At 39.1% G+C, this 20,742-nt stretch overlaps 1 protein-coding gene across 1 annotated transcript in view; it reads right to left on the bottom strand.

The window, feature by feature from the left end:
- Positions 1-20,173, bottom strand: part of TRHR (thyrotropin releasing hormone receptor) — a 45,122-nt gene extending 24,949 nt beyond the window's left edge. Inside the window, exon 1 of the mRNA XM_057736319.1 lies at positions 19,385-20,173. Coding sequence (XP_057592302.1) covers positions 19,385-20,173 — 789 coding nt within the window. The remainder of the gene's footprint in view (positions 1-19,384) is intronic.
- Between the last annotated feature and the right edge of the window lie 569 nt (positions 20,174-20,742).

Here is a 20,742-nt window from a genome sequence, read left to right as displayed (position 1 = left end):
GACACTCTAAGGAAGGTGAAAGTTTCTTAAAGAGAATCCTTACTGGTGACGAGACATGGATTCATCACGACAAGCCTGAGAGTAAACGGCAGAGTATGGAATGGAAACATCCTCAATCACCAACCAAGAAAAAGTACGAAAGTCAATCATCAGCTAGAAAATTGATGCTTACAGTTTTCTGGGATTCTCAAGGGCCAGAATTGGAACATTATTAGGAAAAAGGTTTAACAATCAACAGTGCCCATTGCAGTGAGATACTTATTGAAGAGCTGAAGCCTAAACATCAGATTAAATGCAGAGGACTTCTGTTCAAGGGTGTTATGATCTTGCATGACAACGAAGGTCTTCACAGTTCTGCCCACACTGTTGACACTCTGCAAAAACTTCCTTTTGAGGTGTTAAAGCATCCTCCCTACAGTTCTGATCTTGTTCCATTGGACTTTCACCTGTTTGGTCCCCTGAAAACAGCCCTACAAGGATGGGGATTCACTTCTGATAAAGAGGTGAAGACAGTAGTGCATTGTGGCTCACAGCTCAGCCTAAAACATTTCTTAATGAGGGAATATGAAAGCTTGTTGACAGATAGACAAAGTGTATTGAAAAGCAAGGAGATTATGTTGAAAAATGATGTATTTGTCTTTTCTAAAAGTTAATTAAAATAAATTCTACATCCAGAGTGCAGACAATTTTTGACTCACCCTCGTGTATTATTATGTTCAGGCAATCTATCCAAGGGAGATAGTTTTTGCCTAAAAGTCACCGGTGTTGTTTATAAAAGGTTGCAGTATTTTCTTTTCCAAAATAATATTATCTATTTTTATTTCAACTAAATATGGATGTCAGGTGTTTTACATTATTCATCCTATTCCGTGTACACATGTATTTAGCCTTGTTTAATTTTCAGAGCTAATTTAATTTTTAGTTTATTCAAGTTCTTCTCAGGCGCCTACCATGCAGCTCTGAAGAGCTGTGTTTGACTCTAGTGGCAAGGCCACAACGTCCCAGTTTTAGATAAATCCAATTATTCATTTAACTCAAACTTCTCTCTTTCCTTGGCTCATTCTTCTTTCTTTACTTTCCCTCCTAAGTGGAATCATCCACTACAGCTATGCCTTTGACCTTCTGGCTATTCCAAGAAAGGGAAATTGTGTGGTGTGGTTTTTTTTGTTTTTTGTTTTCTAGTTCTCTAGCAAAGAATCCAGCCCTCTTCTAGCCTCCTAAATGCAGACACTCCTCCAGAACTCAGTTTTTGTCCGTCTGTCCTTCCATTTAAAAAAATTCAACAGATTCTGGATCAAGATGGTGGAGTAGGAAGATCTTGAGCTCATCCCCTCCCAGGGACACACCAAAACTACAACTACACATAGCAAAATGATCTCTAAGAACAACCTGAAGACTAGCAGGATAGATTTTCTACAATTAAGGATATAAAGAAAAGGCCATGTTGAGATGGGTAGGAGGGGCAGAGATGTGGTATAGCCAGAACCCACAACCCTGGCTCAGTGATCCACAAGTGGGAGGATCTCACAACCATGGAGTTCCCCTCTGAGGAGCGAGGGGTCTGAGCCTTACATTGGGCTCCCCAGCCCAGGGGCCCTGCACTGGGAAGATGAGCCCCTACAACATCTGGATTTGAAATCCAGAGGGGGTTATGTCCAGGAGAGCTGCAGGGCTGTGGGAAACCGAGATTACGCTCTTCAAGGGCTTGCACATAAACTCGTTCTCTCTGAATCCCAGCACAGAGGCAGCAGCTTGAAAAGAACCTGGGTGATATACAAAGGAGAGTCATTGACTAACATAAAGGCAGGTATCAGAGGGATAGGAATCTGGTGGCACTTTCTCTGGGGACAAAAGCACTGGTGGGTGCCAATTTTCTTTTACTTTCCTTTCACCTAGCTGGCCCAGTGCTGGCAGGTGCCATTTCTGTCACTGTCCATCAACCTAGCTAAAACCGTGCACCACACCCTGGTGTTTCCTTGGCCCCACCTCACTCAACCCACTTGGTCCTCCAAAGTGGCTCTTATCCTCCCCCATCTGTCAGGCTATTCTAGCTGGCACGATGCTCCTTCAAAGTGGCTTCAGCTCCAGGGGGCCAGCCCTACACATCAATGTACCAGCAGCAATTGTGGCTGAACCTCCAAGCCAGCTGCGCTGGGGGCCAGCCCTCACATCAGCATGCTTGCAGCAGTTGCAGACAAGCTTTGTAGACAGCTGGGTCAGGGACCAGTCCTATCCACCAGGGGGCCTGCCACAGTTGTGACTAAACCACACAGCTAGCTGGCTGGGAGCCAACACTGCCCACCAACATGCCTGCAGCTATCACGGCTCAACCACAATAGAAGGACACACACATCCCACACAGGGGATCCCCTGGGCCACTTGCCTCTTTTAACTAGGGGAGATTGTACCATTGAGCCCCACAGAACACCTTCTACATAAGGCTATCCTTTCAAGACTGGGAGACAGAGCTGATATATCTAATATACAGAAACAAATATAGAAAGTTAGGCAAAATGAGGAGACAAAGAAATACCTTCCAAATGAAAGGATGAGACAAAACCTCAGAAAAAGAACTAAATGGATTTCCCTGGTGGCACAGTGGTTAAGAATCTGCCTGCCAAGGCAGAGAACATGGGTTCGATCCATGTTCTGGGAAGATCCCACATACCATGGAGCAACTAAGCCCCTGTACCACAACTACTGAGCCTGTGCTCTAGAGCCTGCAAGCCACAACTACTGAGCTCATGTGCCATGAGTACTGAAGCCTGAGCGCCTAGAGCCTGTGCTTCGCCACCAGAGAAGCCACCGCACTGAGAAGCCCACGCACCACAATGAAGAGTAGTCCTGGCTCTCTGCAACTAGAGAAAGCCAGCATGCTGCAACGAAGGCCCAACACAGCCAAAAATAAAAATAAATAAATAGATTGAAAAAAAAAGAACTAAATGAAACAGAGATAAAGAATTTACCAGATAAAGAGTTCAAAGTAATAATGTTGTAAAGATGATTATGCTACTCAAGAGTAGAATAAGTGAACACAGTGAGAACTCCAGCAAAGAGATAGAAACTATAAAAATAGTACACTAGAGTCAATAAACAGCTATTTAGAGTATGCAGAAGAATGGATCAGCGTTCTGAAAGACAGGGTAATGGAAATCATGCAATTAGAACAGCAAAAAGACAAAAGAATAATTTTAAAAATGAGGATAGTTTAGAGACCTTTGGAACAACATCAAGTGTACTAATATTCACATTATAGGGGTCCCGGAAGGAGAAAAGAGAGAGAAAAAAACAGAAACATATTTGAAGAAATTATGGCTAAAAATTCCCTAACCTGGTAAAGGAAACAGACATTCAAGTTCAGGAGGCATAGAGATGCCCAAATGAGATGAATTGAAAGAGATCCATGCCAAGACATATTATAATTAAATTATCAAAAGTTAAAGAAAGAATCTTAAAATCAGCAAGAGAAAACCAACTAGTTATGTACAAGGGAATCCCCCGAAGACTATCAGCTAAATTTTCAGAAGCAATTTTATAGGCCAGAAGGGATTGACACAATGTATTCAAAGTACTGAAAGAAAAAAAAAAAAAAAAACTTATAACCAAGAATACTTCATCCTGCAAGGTTATAATTCAGAATTGAAAGAGAGATAAATAGTTTCCCAGAGAAGCAAAAGTTAAAGGAGTTTATCACCACTAAACCAGTCTTAAAAGAAATGTTAAAGTACTTCTTTAAACAGAAAAGAAAATGCTATAATAAGAAACAAAAATATTATGAAAGAAAAAACTTCACTAGTAAAGGCAAGCATATAATAAAGGTAGCGGATCAACTACCTATAAAACTAGCAAGAAGATTAAAAGACAAAAGTAGTAAAATCATCTATACCTAAAATAACTAGTTAAGTAATAAACAAATAAGAATATGTAAAATACAATGTAAAAAACATAAAATGTGGTGGGGGCGAGTAGAAAACAGAATTCAAGAGTACAGGATCATATACCATGATTAAGTGGGATTTATTACAGGTATGCAAGATGGTTCAATATTCACCAATCAATCAAAATGATACACTGTATAAGCAAACTGAAGAATAAAAATCATATAATCATCTCGATAAATGCAGAAAAAGCATTTGACTAAATTCAACATTCATTCATGCTAAAAGCTCTCAACAAAGTGGATATAGATATAATTCAACATAGTAAAGGCCATTTATGACAAACCCACAGCTAACATTATGGTGAAAAGCTGAAAGCTTTTCCTCCAAGATGGAGAACAAGACAGGGATGTCCTCTATCAATCACCACTTTTATTCAACACAGTATTTAAGTCCTAGCCACAAGAAAAGAGATAAAAGGCATTGAAATTAGAAAGAATTAAAACTGCTGCTGTTTGCAGATGACACAATACTACATACAGAAAACTCTAAGGACTTTACCCCAAAGCTTTTAGAAGTATAAATGAATTCAGTAAAGTTGCAGGATATAAAATCAATACACAGAAATCTGTTGCATTTCTATATACTAATAACAAACTATCAGAAAGAGAAATTAAGAAAACACTCCCATTTACAATTGCATCAAAAAGAATAAAATATCTAGGAATAAATTTAACCAAGAAGGTGAAAGACCTCTACTCTGAAAAGTATAAGACACTGATGAAAGTAATTGAAGATGACACAAAAGAATGGAAAGATACATAGTACTCATGGATTGGAATAATTAATATTGATAAAATGTACAAAGCAATCTACAGATTAAATGCAATTCCTATCAAAATATCAATGGCATTTTTCACAGAACTAAAGCAAATAATCCTAAAATTTGTATGGAACCACAGCAGAATCCAAATAGCCAAAGCAAATCTTAAGAAACAAAAAGAAAGCTGGAGGCATCGCACTCCCTGATTTCAAACTATACTACAAATCTATAGTAATCAAGACTGTGTAGTACTCGCACAAAAACAGACACATAGACCAGTGAAACAAAACAGAGAGCCCAGAAATGCACCCACATTTATCTGGTCAATTAATCTATGACAAAGGAGGCAAGAATACACAGTGGAGAAAAGAAGTCCCCTTCAATAAATGATGTTGAGAAAACCAGACAGCTACATTCAAAAGAATGAAACTGGACCATTTTCTTATACCATATATAAAAATAAACTCAAAGTGGATTAAAGATTTAAGTGTAAGACCTGAAATCATAAAACTTCTAGAAGAAAACATAGGCAGTACACTCTGACATCAGTCTTAGTAATAATTTTTTGGACCTGTTTCCTTAGGTAGGGGCAACAAAGGCAAAACTAGACAAATGGGACTACATCAAATTAAAAAGCTTTTGCATAGTGAGGGAAACGATCAACAAAAAGAAAAGGTTGCCCACTGAATGGGAGAAGATATTTTGGAATGATGTATCCAATAAGGGGTTAATACCCAAAATATGCAAAGAGCTCATACAACTCAATATCAAAAAAACAAAACAACCTGATTAAAAATGGACAGAGAACCTGAATAGACATTTTTCAAGGAAGACATACAGATGGCCAACAGGCACATGAAAAGAAGCTCAACAGCACTAATATCAGGGAAATGCAAATCAAAACAACATTGAGATATCACCTCGCAGCTGTCACAATGGCTATTATCAAAAAGACAAAAACAAAAACAAAAACAAAAACAAGGATTGGCAATTATGTGGAGAAAAAGGAACAGTGGTGCACTGTTGGTGGGATTATAAATTGGTACAGCCTCTATGGAAGACAGTATGGTGGGGCCTCAAAAAATTAAAAATAGAACTACTGTATGATCCAGCAATTCCACTTCTAGTTCTGGGTATTTAGCTGAAGAAAACAAAAACACTAATTCCAAAGGACATATGCACCTCTATGTTCACTGAAGCATTATTTACAATAGCCAAGACATGGAAGCAACATAAATACCCATCCACAGATTAATGGGTAAAAAGTGTTCATATATTATATATATATATAAATATATAACATATATATATATAAAATAGAATATTACTCAGCCTTAAAAAAGAATGATATCCTGCCATTTGCAACACATGGATGGACCTGGAGGGTATTAGCGAAGTGAAATAATTAGGACAGAGAAAGACAAATACTGTATGACTTCACTTACACAGGCATACCTCAGAGCTATTGTGGGCTTGGTTCTAGACCATGGCAATAAAGAGAATATCACAATAAAGTGAGTTACATATATTTTTTCATTTCCCAGGGCATATATGTTATGTTTACACTACAGTGTAGTCTATTAAGTGTGCAATAGCATTTTGTCTAAAAGAAACCAATTTATATACCTTAATTCTTTATGGCTAAAAAATGCTAACCATCACCCAACAACGCAGGATTGCCACAAAACTTCAATTTGCAAAGATTGCAATACCTGTCAAATGCAATAAAATGAAGTATGCTTGGATGTGAAATCTAAAAAACAAAACAAACAGAACAGAAACAGACTCAGATACAGAGAACAAACTTGTGGTTAGCAAAAGGTAGGGTGGTGGCGTGTTGGGTGAAATAAGTAAAGAGGATTAAGAAGTATAAATTTCCAGTTATAAAATAAATACGTCTCAGGGGTGTAATGCACAGCATAGGAAATATAGTCAGTAATATTGTAATAACTTTGTTCGGTGACAGATGGTTACTAGACTTACAGTGGTGATCAATTCATAATGTATATAAACGTTGAATCACTATGCTGTACCCCTGAAATGAATATAATATCGTATGTCAACTGTAGTTCAATAAAAAGGATAAATAAATAAATAAATAAATAAATTCAACCCAAGTCATATCTTCCATTGGTTCATAATATGAACCATTATTCCATTGGTTCATAAATGCACATATCTGATCCTCACTACTCACTTACAGTCTAAATTTTTCCAAATTCGAAATACAATCTAAAATTTCCATATCCTCATCTTAAGCTAAAGATTTCTGACAGTGTTTTTAACATCTTTCCCTTAACATTTCTTTCAACAACAATTTTACCATTTTTGGTCTCCTGAAAAAATCTTTAGTCATATTTGATCCTTCTATCTGCATCATACTTTATATCCAGTCTTTACTAGTTTAGTCAGTTATCAGTATGTCCTTAGGTACCATGGCAGGCACTAGACGCAAAAATAAATGGAATAATGTTTCTGCCATTGCGGGATACACAGTCTGGTGGGAGAGATGTGAACAAATTACTACAGCAATGTGGTGCATGCAGGTCCTTATCCGACCTGTTACTTCCAATACACCCTCTCATAGATCACCTCTGAGAGCAGACTCTCCTTTTCTCCACCGGCAGGGATTGGTGTTTCTCTCTTCCAATTTGTAGCATTTTGCCCTTGCATCTGTACGGAATGCTTGCGGCGAGCAGGGTATGCACACTGGCTTGGAGGAGGAGAGAATGTGGCCAGATAAGAAAACTGCCTGTAGAATGGTATGTCGGGGACAGAAAGGAGATGGGCTTGGGAAAGTAAGCGGGGAGCAGAACACAAATGTCCCAGTGTGCTGAGGATGACCTTAGATTTAAACCTATATGAAACAAGGATATTGGAAGACTTCAGGCAGCATAATGATGTTATCAAGTTTGCATTTTAGATGATTCTAGCAGCACCCTGGGGGATGAACTGGAAGAGGGCGATTAAGAGGCAGGGAGATTCATTAGGAAGCTTACGCCACAGTTTGGTGAGGCAGAGAGACCAGCCTCCCGCTCTACAGCGCAGAGAGGAAATGATGAGACTGAAATTAACGAGATAGCATTAGAGAGGAGAGGTTGGATGTCAGGGGAGATTTCAGAGGAAAAAAAATCCAGGTGTGACGACTTGAGGGGAGTAGAAGGTTTTGAAATAGGCGTTTAGGGTGTAAAAGGAGGGAGTGAGTGATGGTCCTGTAAATGCATCAGCAGAGGTTAACGAAGGCCCATGGGAAGGGAAACTCCAAGGCTGGGGCAGCTGCACCCTATAGAATGTGATTTCCCTGGCGTTGCTCACCAGCCTGATAAGGGGCTTGGGAAGGGAGGCGGTGGCGATGGTGCTATCCTTCGTTTTCTGGCCTCACTGATCCAGCCTCAGCCTGCATGCCCTCCAAATTTATTTCCCATAAACCTGTGGCCCACGTCTGGCTAATCTCACTAGTATTCCTCAGACAAAACATGCTTTTTAAAATTCTGGGCTTTTTTCCTCCTGTTGATAATACTGTCACATCCTTCCCATCTCCCTCCTTCACTTGGAACCACCTCTTTCCTCTCTGTCTCTTTAACCTGGCTCAAACATCCAGCTCCAGGAAACTTACTTTAACCCTCACCGATCTCCCCCTTACTTGATTTTCTCTTGCCCTATGGTTGAAATATGGTTTAACCCAGGTGTGCTGGGTTAAAATCCTAGCTTTGCCACACCTAGCAGGTCACGTTGCATTCCTATGCCTACAAATTCTCTTTTATAGTTAGTTTCTACTTCTTAGGATTGTTGTGAAGATGTACTGAGTTAGTTCATATAAACTTAATGTGCTTAATGTATTTCTCTCTGGGCATATAGCGGGAGATCAAGAAATACTTACTAAGTTGATCTTATGAATGTGCTGTTAGATGAACCTGGAAGATCCATGTCTATTATAACCTCTAAACTTTATCTTCTTTGGAAAAGAATTGCCAGTCTATATTTTTTGCTATTTCATGAATAAGGCGGGGTAAATAATATTTTTACTGTAATGTATAATTTAAATACAGTAAATAAGAATTATTGAATACTTACTATGTACAGGCATTTCCTCTCAGTAACCCTATGAGTGTTTCGTTTCCCATGTTACATTTGAACAAATAAGTATCAAGAAGTAAAATAACTTATCCAAAGTTACAGACACAGGAAGTAGAACTGAACTTACATTTTTCTGACTCTAGAGCTCACGCTGGACGCTGCCTTTGGGTAGATGTCCAATGTGCGGGACCCCTGGCTCTAACTGCAGCCTGAACTGGGAACTTGAGCTTTTCAGAGAGGTGAGAGGTATCAAGAGTGGGGAGGGCTCTACAGGTGGGAAAAATTACATGAGCAAGGTTGCAAAGTTAAATGAGCTTGGTATACATGGGAGAATTTGGTGGGATACACCTGCACCTACGGGGAAGGAATAGAGTTAAGACGGTTCTTCCTTTTGTGTTCTGTGCCATGCTTGCCTACACCACTGCCTGTCCAGTCACTCCAGCTGAGAATCTGGGACTCGCTTTAGGAACTTCTCTCTTTTTCATTTGCCAAATTAATAGTTAAATCCCACTGATTTAACTCTTATACATCCTTCCTAACCTTCTCTACTGTTACATCTTAATGCAAGTCTTCTTTGCGTCTTGCTCGGATTGCAAAAGCTTCATTTTTGTTTCCCTAGTTATGGACTGGCTTCACTGTAAAATTTCATGAGTAAAGTTCCCAACATTCAAATCCAGTTTGCCACTGTCCTTGTTAGAATCCTTTAATTTGGTTGATCCTTTAACCAAATTTAGTTGCTTTCAATGATACACAGAGATTTCCAAGGTCTTACCCTGGGCTCTGCTTGGGTACAAAAATGACTAATTCTCCTGGTTTCATGTTAGCCTGGTGAATGCCTACTTGTATTTCAAAAGTGAAGTGACTCTTCTCTGTCGGGGGCCTACTCTCCAGCCTTATGTATGGTGTTCGTTCATTTCTTGCTGCCTCTTCTGCATACTGTACAGCCTAACTTTGTATTTTCCAACTTTTTTCAACTTTTTAAAAAACTAAAGTATATTTGATGTACGATATTACATAAGTTACAGGTGTACCATATAGTGATTCACAATTTTATACTCTTTATAGTTATTATGAAATATTGTCTATATTCCCTGTGCTGTACAATATATCTTTGTAGATTATTTTATACATAGTAGTTTGTGCCTCTTAATCCCCTAACCCTAACTTGTCCCACCAACCTTTCCTCCCCACACTGGTAATACTAGTTTGTTCTCTATATCTGTGATTCTGTTTCTTTTTGTTACATTCACTAATTTGTTTTATTTTTGAGACTCCACATGCAAGTGATATCATACAGTATTTGTCTTTCTCTGTCTGACTTGTTTCACTTAGCATAATACTCTCCAAGTCTACCCATGTTGTTGCAAATTGCAAAATTTCATTCTTTTTTATGGCTGAGTAGTATTCCTTTGTATATATGTACCATATCTTCTTTATCCATTCAACTGTTGATGGACACTTAGGTTGCTTCCATATCTTGGCTATTGTAAATAGTGCTGCTATGAACATTGGGGTGCATGTATCTTTTCAAAGTAGTGTTTTTGTTTTTTCACATCTGTCAGAATGGCTATCATCAAAAAGACCACATATAACAAATGTTGGTGAGGATGTAGAGAAAAGGAAACCTTCATGCACTGTTGGTGGGAATATAATCTGGCGCAGCCACTGTGGAAAACAGTATGGAGGTTTCTCAAAAAACTGAACATAGAGCTGCCATATGACCCAGCAATTCCACTCCTGGATATATAGCTGAAAAAAACAAAAATACTACTCCAACTGGTTTTGAATGATGATCTTTCATATTTTACAGAAAGTTTTATAAGATAGTGACTACTATTGGTTCTCTGAGTAATGCCTGGCATGAAATTGGTGCTCAATAATTGTTTATTGAATTAAAGAAAAAATGGATGGACAAAGCCCGAAAACTGATGAAAAGGTCAGATTTTAGAGGGTTTTGAAAGCTAGTCAGAGGAGACTGGGGATATTTCTTTTTGAAAGAAGATGATGTGTGCAAATTGTTTTAGGAAAATTAGCCACGTAGGAGCACTCAGATAGATTTATTCTCATCTTAATACTTCTGCTCACATCATTTACTTCCCTAAGTTGCCATCCCTCTGCATCTCTGCACATTCTGTCCAATGTAGCTCTCTCATTGGGAAGGATATTTGAAAGGCTCATTGGAAAGCCAACAGGATTTTGTATAAAAAGTAGATTATGATTTGAGTCTGCCATGTTTCTAAGTCATCCTGTCCTGTCTAGAAGGGGGATATCTTCCTCAAAAGTTTTATCTAGTAACAAACTCACTATCATACTAGCTGGTGGCAAATTTTGCTATTTTGGAATTCAAAGGCATTCAAAAAAGACAATACATTTTAACTAAAATCAGAGAAGGATATGGAATAAATAAACAATAATTTTTCAGGGAGCAAAATAGAGTGTTGGAATTGACTTAGCCCCAAAGTATGTATGTATGTACTCTTTTACACTTTCATTTATTATGTAAGACACAGGCACACACACACATGCACACACAGAAGTGTACTGATCAATATTTAACAACTGGCTCTCCACAAAAAAGGGAGGGGCCCCGAAACGTCATATTTGTAGATTTCTGCAATGTTAGTACTCCAGCCATGACCAATTGTAAACAACCAGTGTGATGTCACTGAACATAGATTTGGGAAGAAACGCTAGCCACCTGCTCTTGCAAAACCTGTGTTCTCTGGCTGCAACACATGACTATCTACAAACTCTTTTGGGAGCCCGTGACATGCCAACTTCAGTGCTGAGGGCACTGGGAATATGGGCTCTATTCTTATGGATGTTAGTGGCAACGGGAAGACCAACAGGTAACAATTATGATACACAGGAATTCCTAAACCAGAACTATACGCAAAGTATTGTGGAAACATAGGTAGAATACCTAACACTCGTGGTTATAGCTAGGCATTCAGTTATATAAACCTGCCTGAGAAATGCAGGGAAGGCTTGATGGGGTGCATGGGGGGCACCATTTGATCTCAGACTTGGAAGATAATTGGGAGTTTGCCAGATGAAAGGGGTTCCAGCTGAGAGAACATAGTGAGTTCAGAGAACTACAAATAATTCAGTATCACTGGAGCATAAAGTGTGAGTTATGAGAGCCATAGGCAATGAAGCTAAAAACATACAGAGGAGCCAGGATCTTATTTGTTATATTTAAACTCTAGCCCTCAGGGAATTATATAAAGCATTTAAAAAAATTTTTTATGGTTTATTTTTATGGTTTTATGATTTAATTTTTTATCTTTATTGGAGTAAAATTGCCTTATAGTATTGTAGTAGTTTCTGCTGTACAACAAAGTGAATAAGCTATATGTATACATAGATCCCCATAACCCCTCCCTCTTGAGCCTCCCTCCCAACCTCCCTATCCCACCCCTTTAGGTCTTCACAAAGCATGGAGCTGATCTCCCTTGTGCTCTGCAGCAGCTTCCCACTAGCTATCTATTTTACATTTTGTAGTGTGTATATGTCAATGCTACTCTCTCACTACGTCCCAGCTTCCCCTCCCTACCCCAGGGTCCTCAAGTCCGTTCTCTACCTCTGCATCTCTATTCCTGCCCTGCCACTGGGTTCATCAGTACCATTTTTCTAGATTCCATATATATGCATTAGCATACGGTATTTGTTTTTCTCTTTCTGATTTACTACACTCTGTATAACCGACTCTAGGTCCATCCACCTCACTACATAAAGCATTTTGATAACATATTTGTTTGTTAGAGAAACCCCTTAGTGAATAATATGCAGAATGATATGGGAGGACAGTGGAATGGGAGTCAGAGAGGCTTGGTGAGGTGTGTCCTAAAAGAGAGCAGGTGAGAAATGGTGAACTAGGACAATGGTAGCATGACGGAGTAGGTCAAATATGAGAGTTCTGAGGTGGAATCACTAGCACTTGGCTATTAGTTGGATTTGGGGTGGGTATATAGGACAGAGAAGTATTTAGAAGGACACCTAGATTTGTGGCTTGGGAACCTAAAATAGGAAAGAAAGAAAGCCATAGGGGTTTATGAAGGAAAAAAATTGATTTAGTTTTAGGCATATTGGATTGATATACTTACATGATGCTCAAAAACCTATTAGGTGTGTGGATCAGGAGATGTCTTTGCTAGAGCTGTGTACTGGACTCTCATAGGTGGGAGTTGTAACCATGGGTGTAGATGTAAGTAGGTAGAGGGACAAAGGCCAGGGCTGGGAAGGAGAGATGGGAGTTAGATGTAGCAGGACCACAACCTGGTTCAGGCTTCCCTCAGTGGACAACACACGTTCATTGCCCCACTTCAATCACACTAGGCTATTCTATCCCAGAACATGCCCAGTCCTCCCCTGTCTACTCCTCTCTTTCTGTTGAACTTTCTTCCTTTTCTGTCTCCTGATTGCTGTCTTTAGACATTCTGCCCATCTTTACAGGCCCAGATCAATGCCTTGTACTCCACAGGGCTTTCCTCCTTTCTCCCCCATTTCGCTCTTCCCCTCATGGAGGCTGTGTCCTCTATTGTAGGACATAAGGGGCTGCTCAGGATTATTTGTGTACACGCCAATAGTGAACTCCTTGAAGGAGAAGAGTTTGTCTTTGTATATCCTGGTAGCCGCCACACCTAGGAGAGCACTAGGTGCTTTCTGGGTTGTGAGTGAATGTTTCATTAAATTGAGGAGGATATTGAGTATAAAAGAACCTGTTGCAAAATACTGCCTAATGTTGACCTAGCTCTAGCTTCACACATTTCACCTTCCCCCAACTCATACAAAAAGTAAAGGAGACTAAGAACATGGCTCCAGCCCAGCTTCAATCTGTTTGGAACCTGGAATATCTGCAAGTTGAAGAATTCACAAGAGGCTACATAAAGAAATATAGTTTGTCATTTTCAAGGTTAGCTGATTTTAAGGTGTTTTGTGCTGTGTGGTCAAACTGAGAATTCTGTATGAGTGCAGGTTTTTCTTTTTTGTGGGCATATAGGAAACTTTATATTTCTCCGCTGGTGAATTTATGTCTTAAAGCTGCAGGTATAAAACTGGGAATAAACGATGTGCGTTCATCTAACCAAAGGACACAAAACATGTAACTACTGGACACTTTCACTGAGACAATCTATAGCATATATAGTTTTTCCTTATATAGGATGTGAATTGGAAAATGGAAAACTTTTCTTTAATAATAAAATAAGATTTCACAGTTAGATATCTGTGTGCTAAGTTACAAAAATTGCACTTTTTTTTCCCCGAGATCTTTATATCAACACTATTAAGGACATAGTTGAACCCAGACAAATGGAATAAATAAAACAATTAAAAATAAAAGATAGACCTGTGAAAACAGTACAAAAACCGTCCCAGTAAACTTGAGAAACCTCTGATTTAGGCCTAATCCTGGAGAGTTTAGTATCATTAATACACTTTTTTTTTTGGCCGCACCCTCGGCATGCAGGATCTTAGTTCCCTGACCAGGGATCGAACCTGTGCCCCCTGCCATGGAAGCCCAGTTTCTTAGCCATTGGACAGCCAGAGAAGTCCCAATATGCCTTTTAAGGTTAATTGTTGATTAAGCTACCCACACAGCCGAAGAGACTTTATGTTTCCAAAAGTCAGCTCTACTGCCACCATTATGCCTGCTTTCCTTTGTTTCTTAACTGTTTCCTTGCTCAAGATTTCTTCTTTAAACAGTAGATAGCGCTTGCGGCAGGAGTTGGAGGGAGGCAGGGGAGAAGAGAAAAGACACATTTAAGCCCTTTCTTTATCTAAGTTCTTCATTTTCCACAAGCGCATCCTACTCAGATTGCTCAGAATCAGGAGGCTGCCTAGGGGGATGGAGGTCACTGAGAAGTACAGGACTGAGGGAAGGATAGCTGATGGTACAGGTGGGAGGAAAGACAAAAAAAAGAATTTTGTCTGATGCATCTCATTTGATTTGAGTAACTCTATGAGGAATTGTTAGTCCCACTTTATTCATGAGAAAGCTAAGGCTGAGAAAAACTGACTCACAATCTGATTCATTTTCTTTTACTCTGTGGTATTCTTGGGAATATTAATTTCAACATTCTGTGTAAAAGCAGCATATAAAATTATATATCTGTATATTGACAATAATGATATAAAAACGATCAAGTGAAAATGAGAGAAAAACATGACTAAATGCTAATAATCTATGATTTTGAGAGGTGGGGTAAATGATGCCTTTTTTCTTATTCTGAGTTTTCTGTGTTTTTCATAATACCCATGAATGCCTTTCTATCATCAGCAGCAATAATAGCAACAACAGCCACAAATAAAAGGCACATATTGCTTTCAAAGGAAAGCTGCTTTTTGTTTCCGTGGGCTACCACCATTCCTCTAGGAAGCTAGAAGTCTTTTAAGAAATTTATGGAAACAAAGACGGTTTGGCATTTTAAAGGCTTTTTCAGCCAAACAAAACCTATAATGAAAATTTTGCCATAAATTCTTGGAGTTTCTACTTGAACTTACGTTACACAGTTCCCCACCAGTTATACTGTTAAAAAAAAAAAAGTACATTAGTGTGACTCAACTGAAAATGAAACTGGTAGCCTGATCCATAAAATATTCTGCATACCCCCTGCATCCTATGGAAAGCAAATACTTGAATTGAAGGTGTTTATCCACAGTGTAGTCCTTTACCAAGATATTTCTGTGGCTCCAAAATACCAAAAGATCCAATCAATTCCTTTGAAATATGCAGTCAATGATAAAGATTTTATCTCACAATGCTGAACACCTGAATTGACTGAAGTGAGAGAGATCTTTTGGTATTGTGTGGATAGAGCTGAAATGTGACAAATGTGATCACTTAAACCATGTCTATAGTATCAGAACAACCAATTGCAAAGCAAAAGATTTAGTCAATCAGATAATTCTTTTGTCTACACAATTCCAAGTGATTATTCTCAGTAATTTGTTTCATTGAATTTACCAAACATGTAGTTGGTTTCCTAAAACATAGCTGAATCTGAATAATTGGAAGAAAAAAAGATTCTGGCCTTAATTTTCTGCATAGGGGATATAAGTTAAAAGCAAACAAATCAGCAAACAAAAACCTCACACTTGTCCCTTACATATAAATACTCTTTTATCTCCTCTTAACATGTAGTTCTTTTAGGCCAGGAACATTTGACTTTAATTACTTGGTTAGAAAGACCTGGTCCAGATAGAATATTTATTAAAATGTAAATTAAACTTGCGTGAAAGAAAAAACATGCAGAGAAAATATTAGAATAAAAGTCCTTGGGCTATAGGAAGCAGAGGTTAGAACCTTTCAAATATTTAAGAAAAGAACCACTTCAGAAGAGGAAAAAGCCAGATCAAAGGTCACTGATTTTGGACAAAACTAACTCCCCTTCGTGGCTGTCATTCCATTCATCGGGGGCACTACCATTCTTCCAGACTTGGAACCCTGATGCCACATTGAATTGTCCCCTCTTCATCCTTTGTATCTGATATGTTCACATCTCACTCTCTCTTTCTTTGAAACCTCTCTCTGGTCCACACCTTACTTTAAATTCTCCTGATAGAGACTTTTGCTACTTCATGCCTGAATTACTACCAACAACTACCAAAGTGGTCCCTCTGCCACCAGTTTCTCAGCCTCCAAACCTGTCTGGTCCACAGCTGTCAGGTTTATTGTGCCCTAACACCACTCTCCTCGTTGCTGCCCCCTGGGCTCACCACTCACATTCATCGTTGCCCCTGCAGTAAATTCAAACTCCTTTCTCTGCCTCATAGTTGGGATGCTTCACGGCCCTTTCTCTCCTCTTCTCCTTCTCCCCCCTCTCTCTCTTTCTCTCTCTCTCTCATACACACACACACACACACACACACACACACACACAAAATCAATCCAATTTTACTTTTTGCTGTTCCCCCAAAGACCTCATTTTAGTCAACCAAATCACTACATACTATAAGAATTCCCCCATATGTACATCCTCCTTGGCCCCCTCTCCAAATCCATACCGTTCTCACCCCAGCCATGTCCTTTCTGGGTAAAGTGCTGTCCCTCTTGACCTTTACTTTCCAAATTATCCTCATCCTTCCAGAGCCTTCTCAATTGTCCCCTCTTCCACGAAGTCTTCTCTAATCCCTCTAGCCTCATAATTTCCTTTCTTTTCTCTGCACTCCCCTCTTATCTTTTTTTTTTTGGCACACGGGCTTAGTTGCTCCGCGGCATGTGGGATCTTCCTGGAGCTGGGATCGAACCCGTGACCTCTGCATTGGCAGGCAGATTCTTAACCACTGCGCCACCTAGGAAGCCCCCCTCTTATCTTTAACCAAGACTGAATAACCCGACGTAGTACTTCAATGCACTTCTATTGGTTTATATCGCATCCCTTGTCTCTCAAGGAGGGTATTATTGACATTTGTAACAGGGCACTTCATTGTGCAGGGCTGTCTAGCACATTTCAGGTCACTTGGCATCCCAGCCTCCTGATGCTAAGTGACAGGTATGTTATTGTGACAACCCCAAATGCTCTGATTATTAAAAAGTTCCTTAGAGAAGTTACTATATCATACACACACCTGTTCAACGAATGATCTTTGTTTAAATGGTGAATGTATATTTTAAAGAATAAAGCTCTATTTTCCTTACAGTTGCCAACATATTAAAAAACTGAGAATGAGGCTAATTAAACACTCAGATGAACCAATGCTCCATTTTAGATGTGTTTCATAAGATATTTCACTGACCCCTCACACCAACCCTGGTTGTTATTTACCCTCCTCCTTAAAGTTGAGGAAACTAAGGCTCAGAGAGTTCTGCTTACCCAAGGTCATACAGCCAAGCTTGATTAGAACCCTTACATTTTTAAAGCCCAGGGTTATTTGGAACCAACTCTTTGTCTTTTTCTTTTATCACTCAGCCTCTATAAGGACAGCCTATTTGTAACAGCTTGGAAATAAGAGTGTGAACATGTAACACAATTAGCAATTTAAAGCACATTATTAATGCTGATAGGCACAAATGACTGTAATTGAAAGGGAAGACTTTAGACCAGACAAACAATTTTTTAGAATTTAAAACAAGAATATAAATTAGAGTCTAATGAATGAATTTACTCCCTGACCTTTTTGCTGCAGACATTAACCCATGTTTAGTCTCTAATTGAGATGTACATATTCTTGACTCTCTTATTGTATTTGTTAATGTTTGTCTTGGCAGATGGCCAACAGATCTCTCTAAGTTTCCCTTAGTCAAGTTTTGGGTAATAGATGGCCAAATACGCCTTGTATTAGGTAGCACTGCTAGACCCAAAGCAACAGAAATCCAAGAGCTGGCAATAGTTGCTCAAGTCTTCCCTACCATCTAGGCATCTTTAATAATAAATGTTATATAAATCAAGCATCATGGTATCATTTAAAATGATGTATATATTTCTTTTTATTCATTTCATGCATGTCTGAAACACCTACATTTGTTAGTAACTTCTTTCACTATGTGCCCAATGTCCAATTACAATTCTTCATATTTCAGCTATGCTAGAGTTGAGGAAGCGATAGTACAGATGATTTGTGGGCATACTCTAAAAAGTACACTCGGGTTCTATCTATGCATATGGAAAGAATTATACTCCTGCAGGATGAAAGAAAGAAAGAAAATTCAACCCATTTGAAAGAGCCAGTCTTGTTGATTTCAAGTTTTTCTTTTCAGCTCTGAGGATGTTTACCACCTGTTTTTTTCTGTTTAGCAAAGAAGGAAAAGGACCTGAAAGCCAAGTTCATAGGTAACTTAGAACAATAGTGTAACTGTAGGTAAATATGCATATGATATAAAAGTATTTTATTCCTATATTGTCTTATAAACCATATCTACTGAAACAAAGTTACACTTCACTCATATAAAACCAGTATTCAACTGTAACCACCTGGGCATTCAGGTGATCTGAAACATAAAGGGATTTTTAGTTATGCTGAGCAGGAAAAACAGACATTTAAAAAATTCAATCATTCTTTGTAACAAATTGAGCTTGGTGTTAGCTTCTTTATGAGAACATTTCCTGAGCAAAGTGCAATTTGAGCTTCTACATGCTGGGACACTTTATAGGGAGGTAGATAAGAAGGTGATAGTATCTTTCTCCACTAAGACTGAAAAAAAAAAAAAAAAAAAGTTCAGGAACCCCTCTCAGTTTCATTATTGTTTTGACTCATCTTTTCTCCAACTATTCTGTCAAATATTTACCAGACAATAGAATTCTTGAAAATATACAGCTGCTCCCTATAGAAGCCAGAAATGGTCTAAATATTTTGATAACATTTCTCAGAGAGGCACAAACATTTCAAAGGTGGAATTCTAGGGTTTCTGTTTATAGTTCCTTAAGTCTTAATAGCACATGAACTAGTACCTGCTGATGTGCTATCAAAAATTTTCCATCTATTTTTAGATCTTCAGTTGTTTTAGAGATGGATTTAATGTATAAAGCAGAAGCTCCCACTGTGAAACATTTGCATGATTGTATCTTAGTTCTGCCATCAGCTAAGTAGGGCAAAGTTGATCCCATCTCACAGGGAACTCTCTCCCACATTTCCTCTGTGAACTTGGAGGTTCAGATTTGCTTACCTGCTTCCTTGAAGATACTGTGCTGTTGAAATATCTATTAGAGGACTTTGAATTCAAATTCTTGTTCTGATGGGTAGAGTCACTTTTCCATGTCTTAGAGTTTTCTTTAGGATCTGAAGGAATGGGATTTAAGAAGAGGATCCTAGCTATGAATCCATAGAGGACAGTGGCCAGGATCATTGGCACAACATAGAAGACACCGAAGTCCATTAGGTAAATAGGTGAGTAGTAATTCCTGGAGATCTTGTAGCCACAGGACACCACAATAGCATCTTTATAGGTGCTAATATTGAGATCCAGCAAGAAGAACCAGAGCATACAGTAAATGGATGTGAAAGCCCAGACAAAGATGATGATCTTTTTGGCTCTGGAAAATGTGCAGAGAAACTGGGCTTTGATGGGGTGACAGATTGCTATGTACCTCTCAACGGTAAAGGCTGTGATTGAACAAGAGGAAGCATTAATGCCCAAGTACTGGAGGTAAGTAATGCAGAGGCATCCGACATAGCCATAGACCCAGGAACCGTAGATACTCTCCGTTATGTTGGGGAGGCCTGCGGCCACCAGGACCATGAGATCAGCTACTGCTAGACTCACCAGGTAGCAGTTTGTGGGTGTCCTCATGTGCTTGGTTCTCATGACCACCAGGACTACCATGATGTTGCCCACGATGCCCAGACCACAAATAATGAGCACCAGTAAGATGGTGACCACTTGGTATTCTAGGGCCACCACTGCTCGCGGCTGAAGCTGTGTTTGGTTCAGTTCACTTACTGTCTCGTTTTCCATCTTTGGTGGCTTGAGCTTTCTCTGAAACACTTCTCAACACATCTTCTTTCCAGTGCCCTGCCTTTATCACAGTGGATCTCTCCCCCTGTGAAGAGTTATAGTCCACATTCATTCACAGTGTCACCAATTCAGATCAAGTCACAGTCACTTACAGGTAATTCTCCTCTCCTTTCTCCTCCCATTTTTCTGCAGTAATAGGGCTCATATGTACCTCCGAAAACTCCTTTTATTGCAGCTCTAGTGTAGGATGGAGTAACTGTTTCAACCACCTTACGATAAGAAGGACCGATTTTTTTCTTAATGGAGAAAAATGCTCAAGAAAAGAGACACAGAAAATGCTCCCTGTTTTGAAAGCGTGCTCAGTGGGAAAAAGAAAACAATATCTGCTACCTGGAAAATAAATACAAAGCATCTCTCAGATGCTTGGGAAAAGTACAGTAAAGAAGAAAAAGATGAGGTGGGGGGAGCCAAGAGGCTCAATGATCAAGCTTGACAGAAAATTAGCATCTGCCTCCTCTGCTCTCAAAAGGTGAGATCCCTTTGCTACAAAACAGCAAGCCTTTGAACCT

The sequence above is a fragment of the Hippopotamus amphibius genome, chromosome 5 (assembly GCF_030028045.1).
Source record: "Hippopotamus amphibius kiboko isolate mHipAmp2 chromosome 5, mHipAmp2.hap2, whole genome shotgun sequence".
In the NCBI taxonomy this organism is placed as follows: Eukaryota; Metazoa; Chordata; class Mammalia; order Artiodactyla; family Hippopotamidae; genus Hippopotamus; species Hippopotamus amphibius.
Note: the sequence above shows the minus strand (reverse complement) of the source record. Positions and strands in the feature narration are given on the sequence as shown.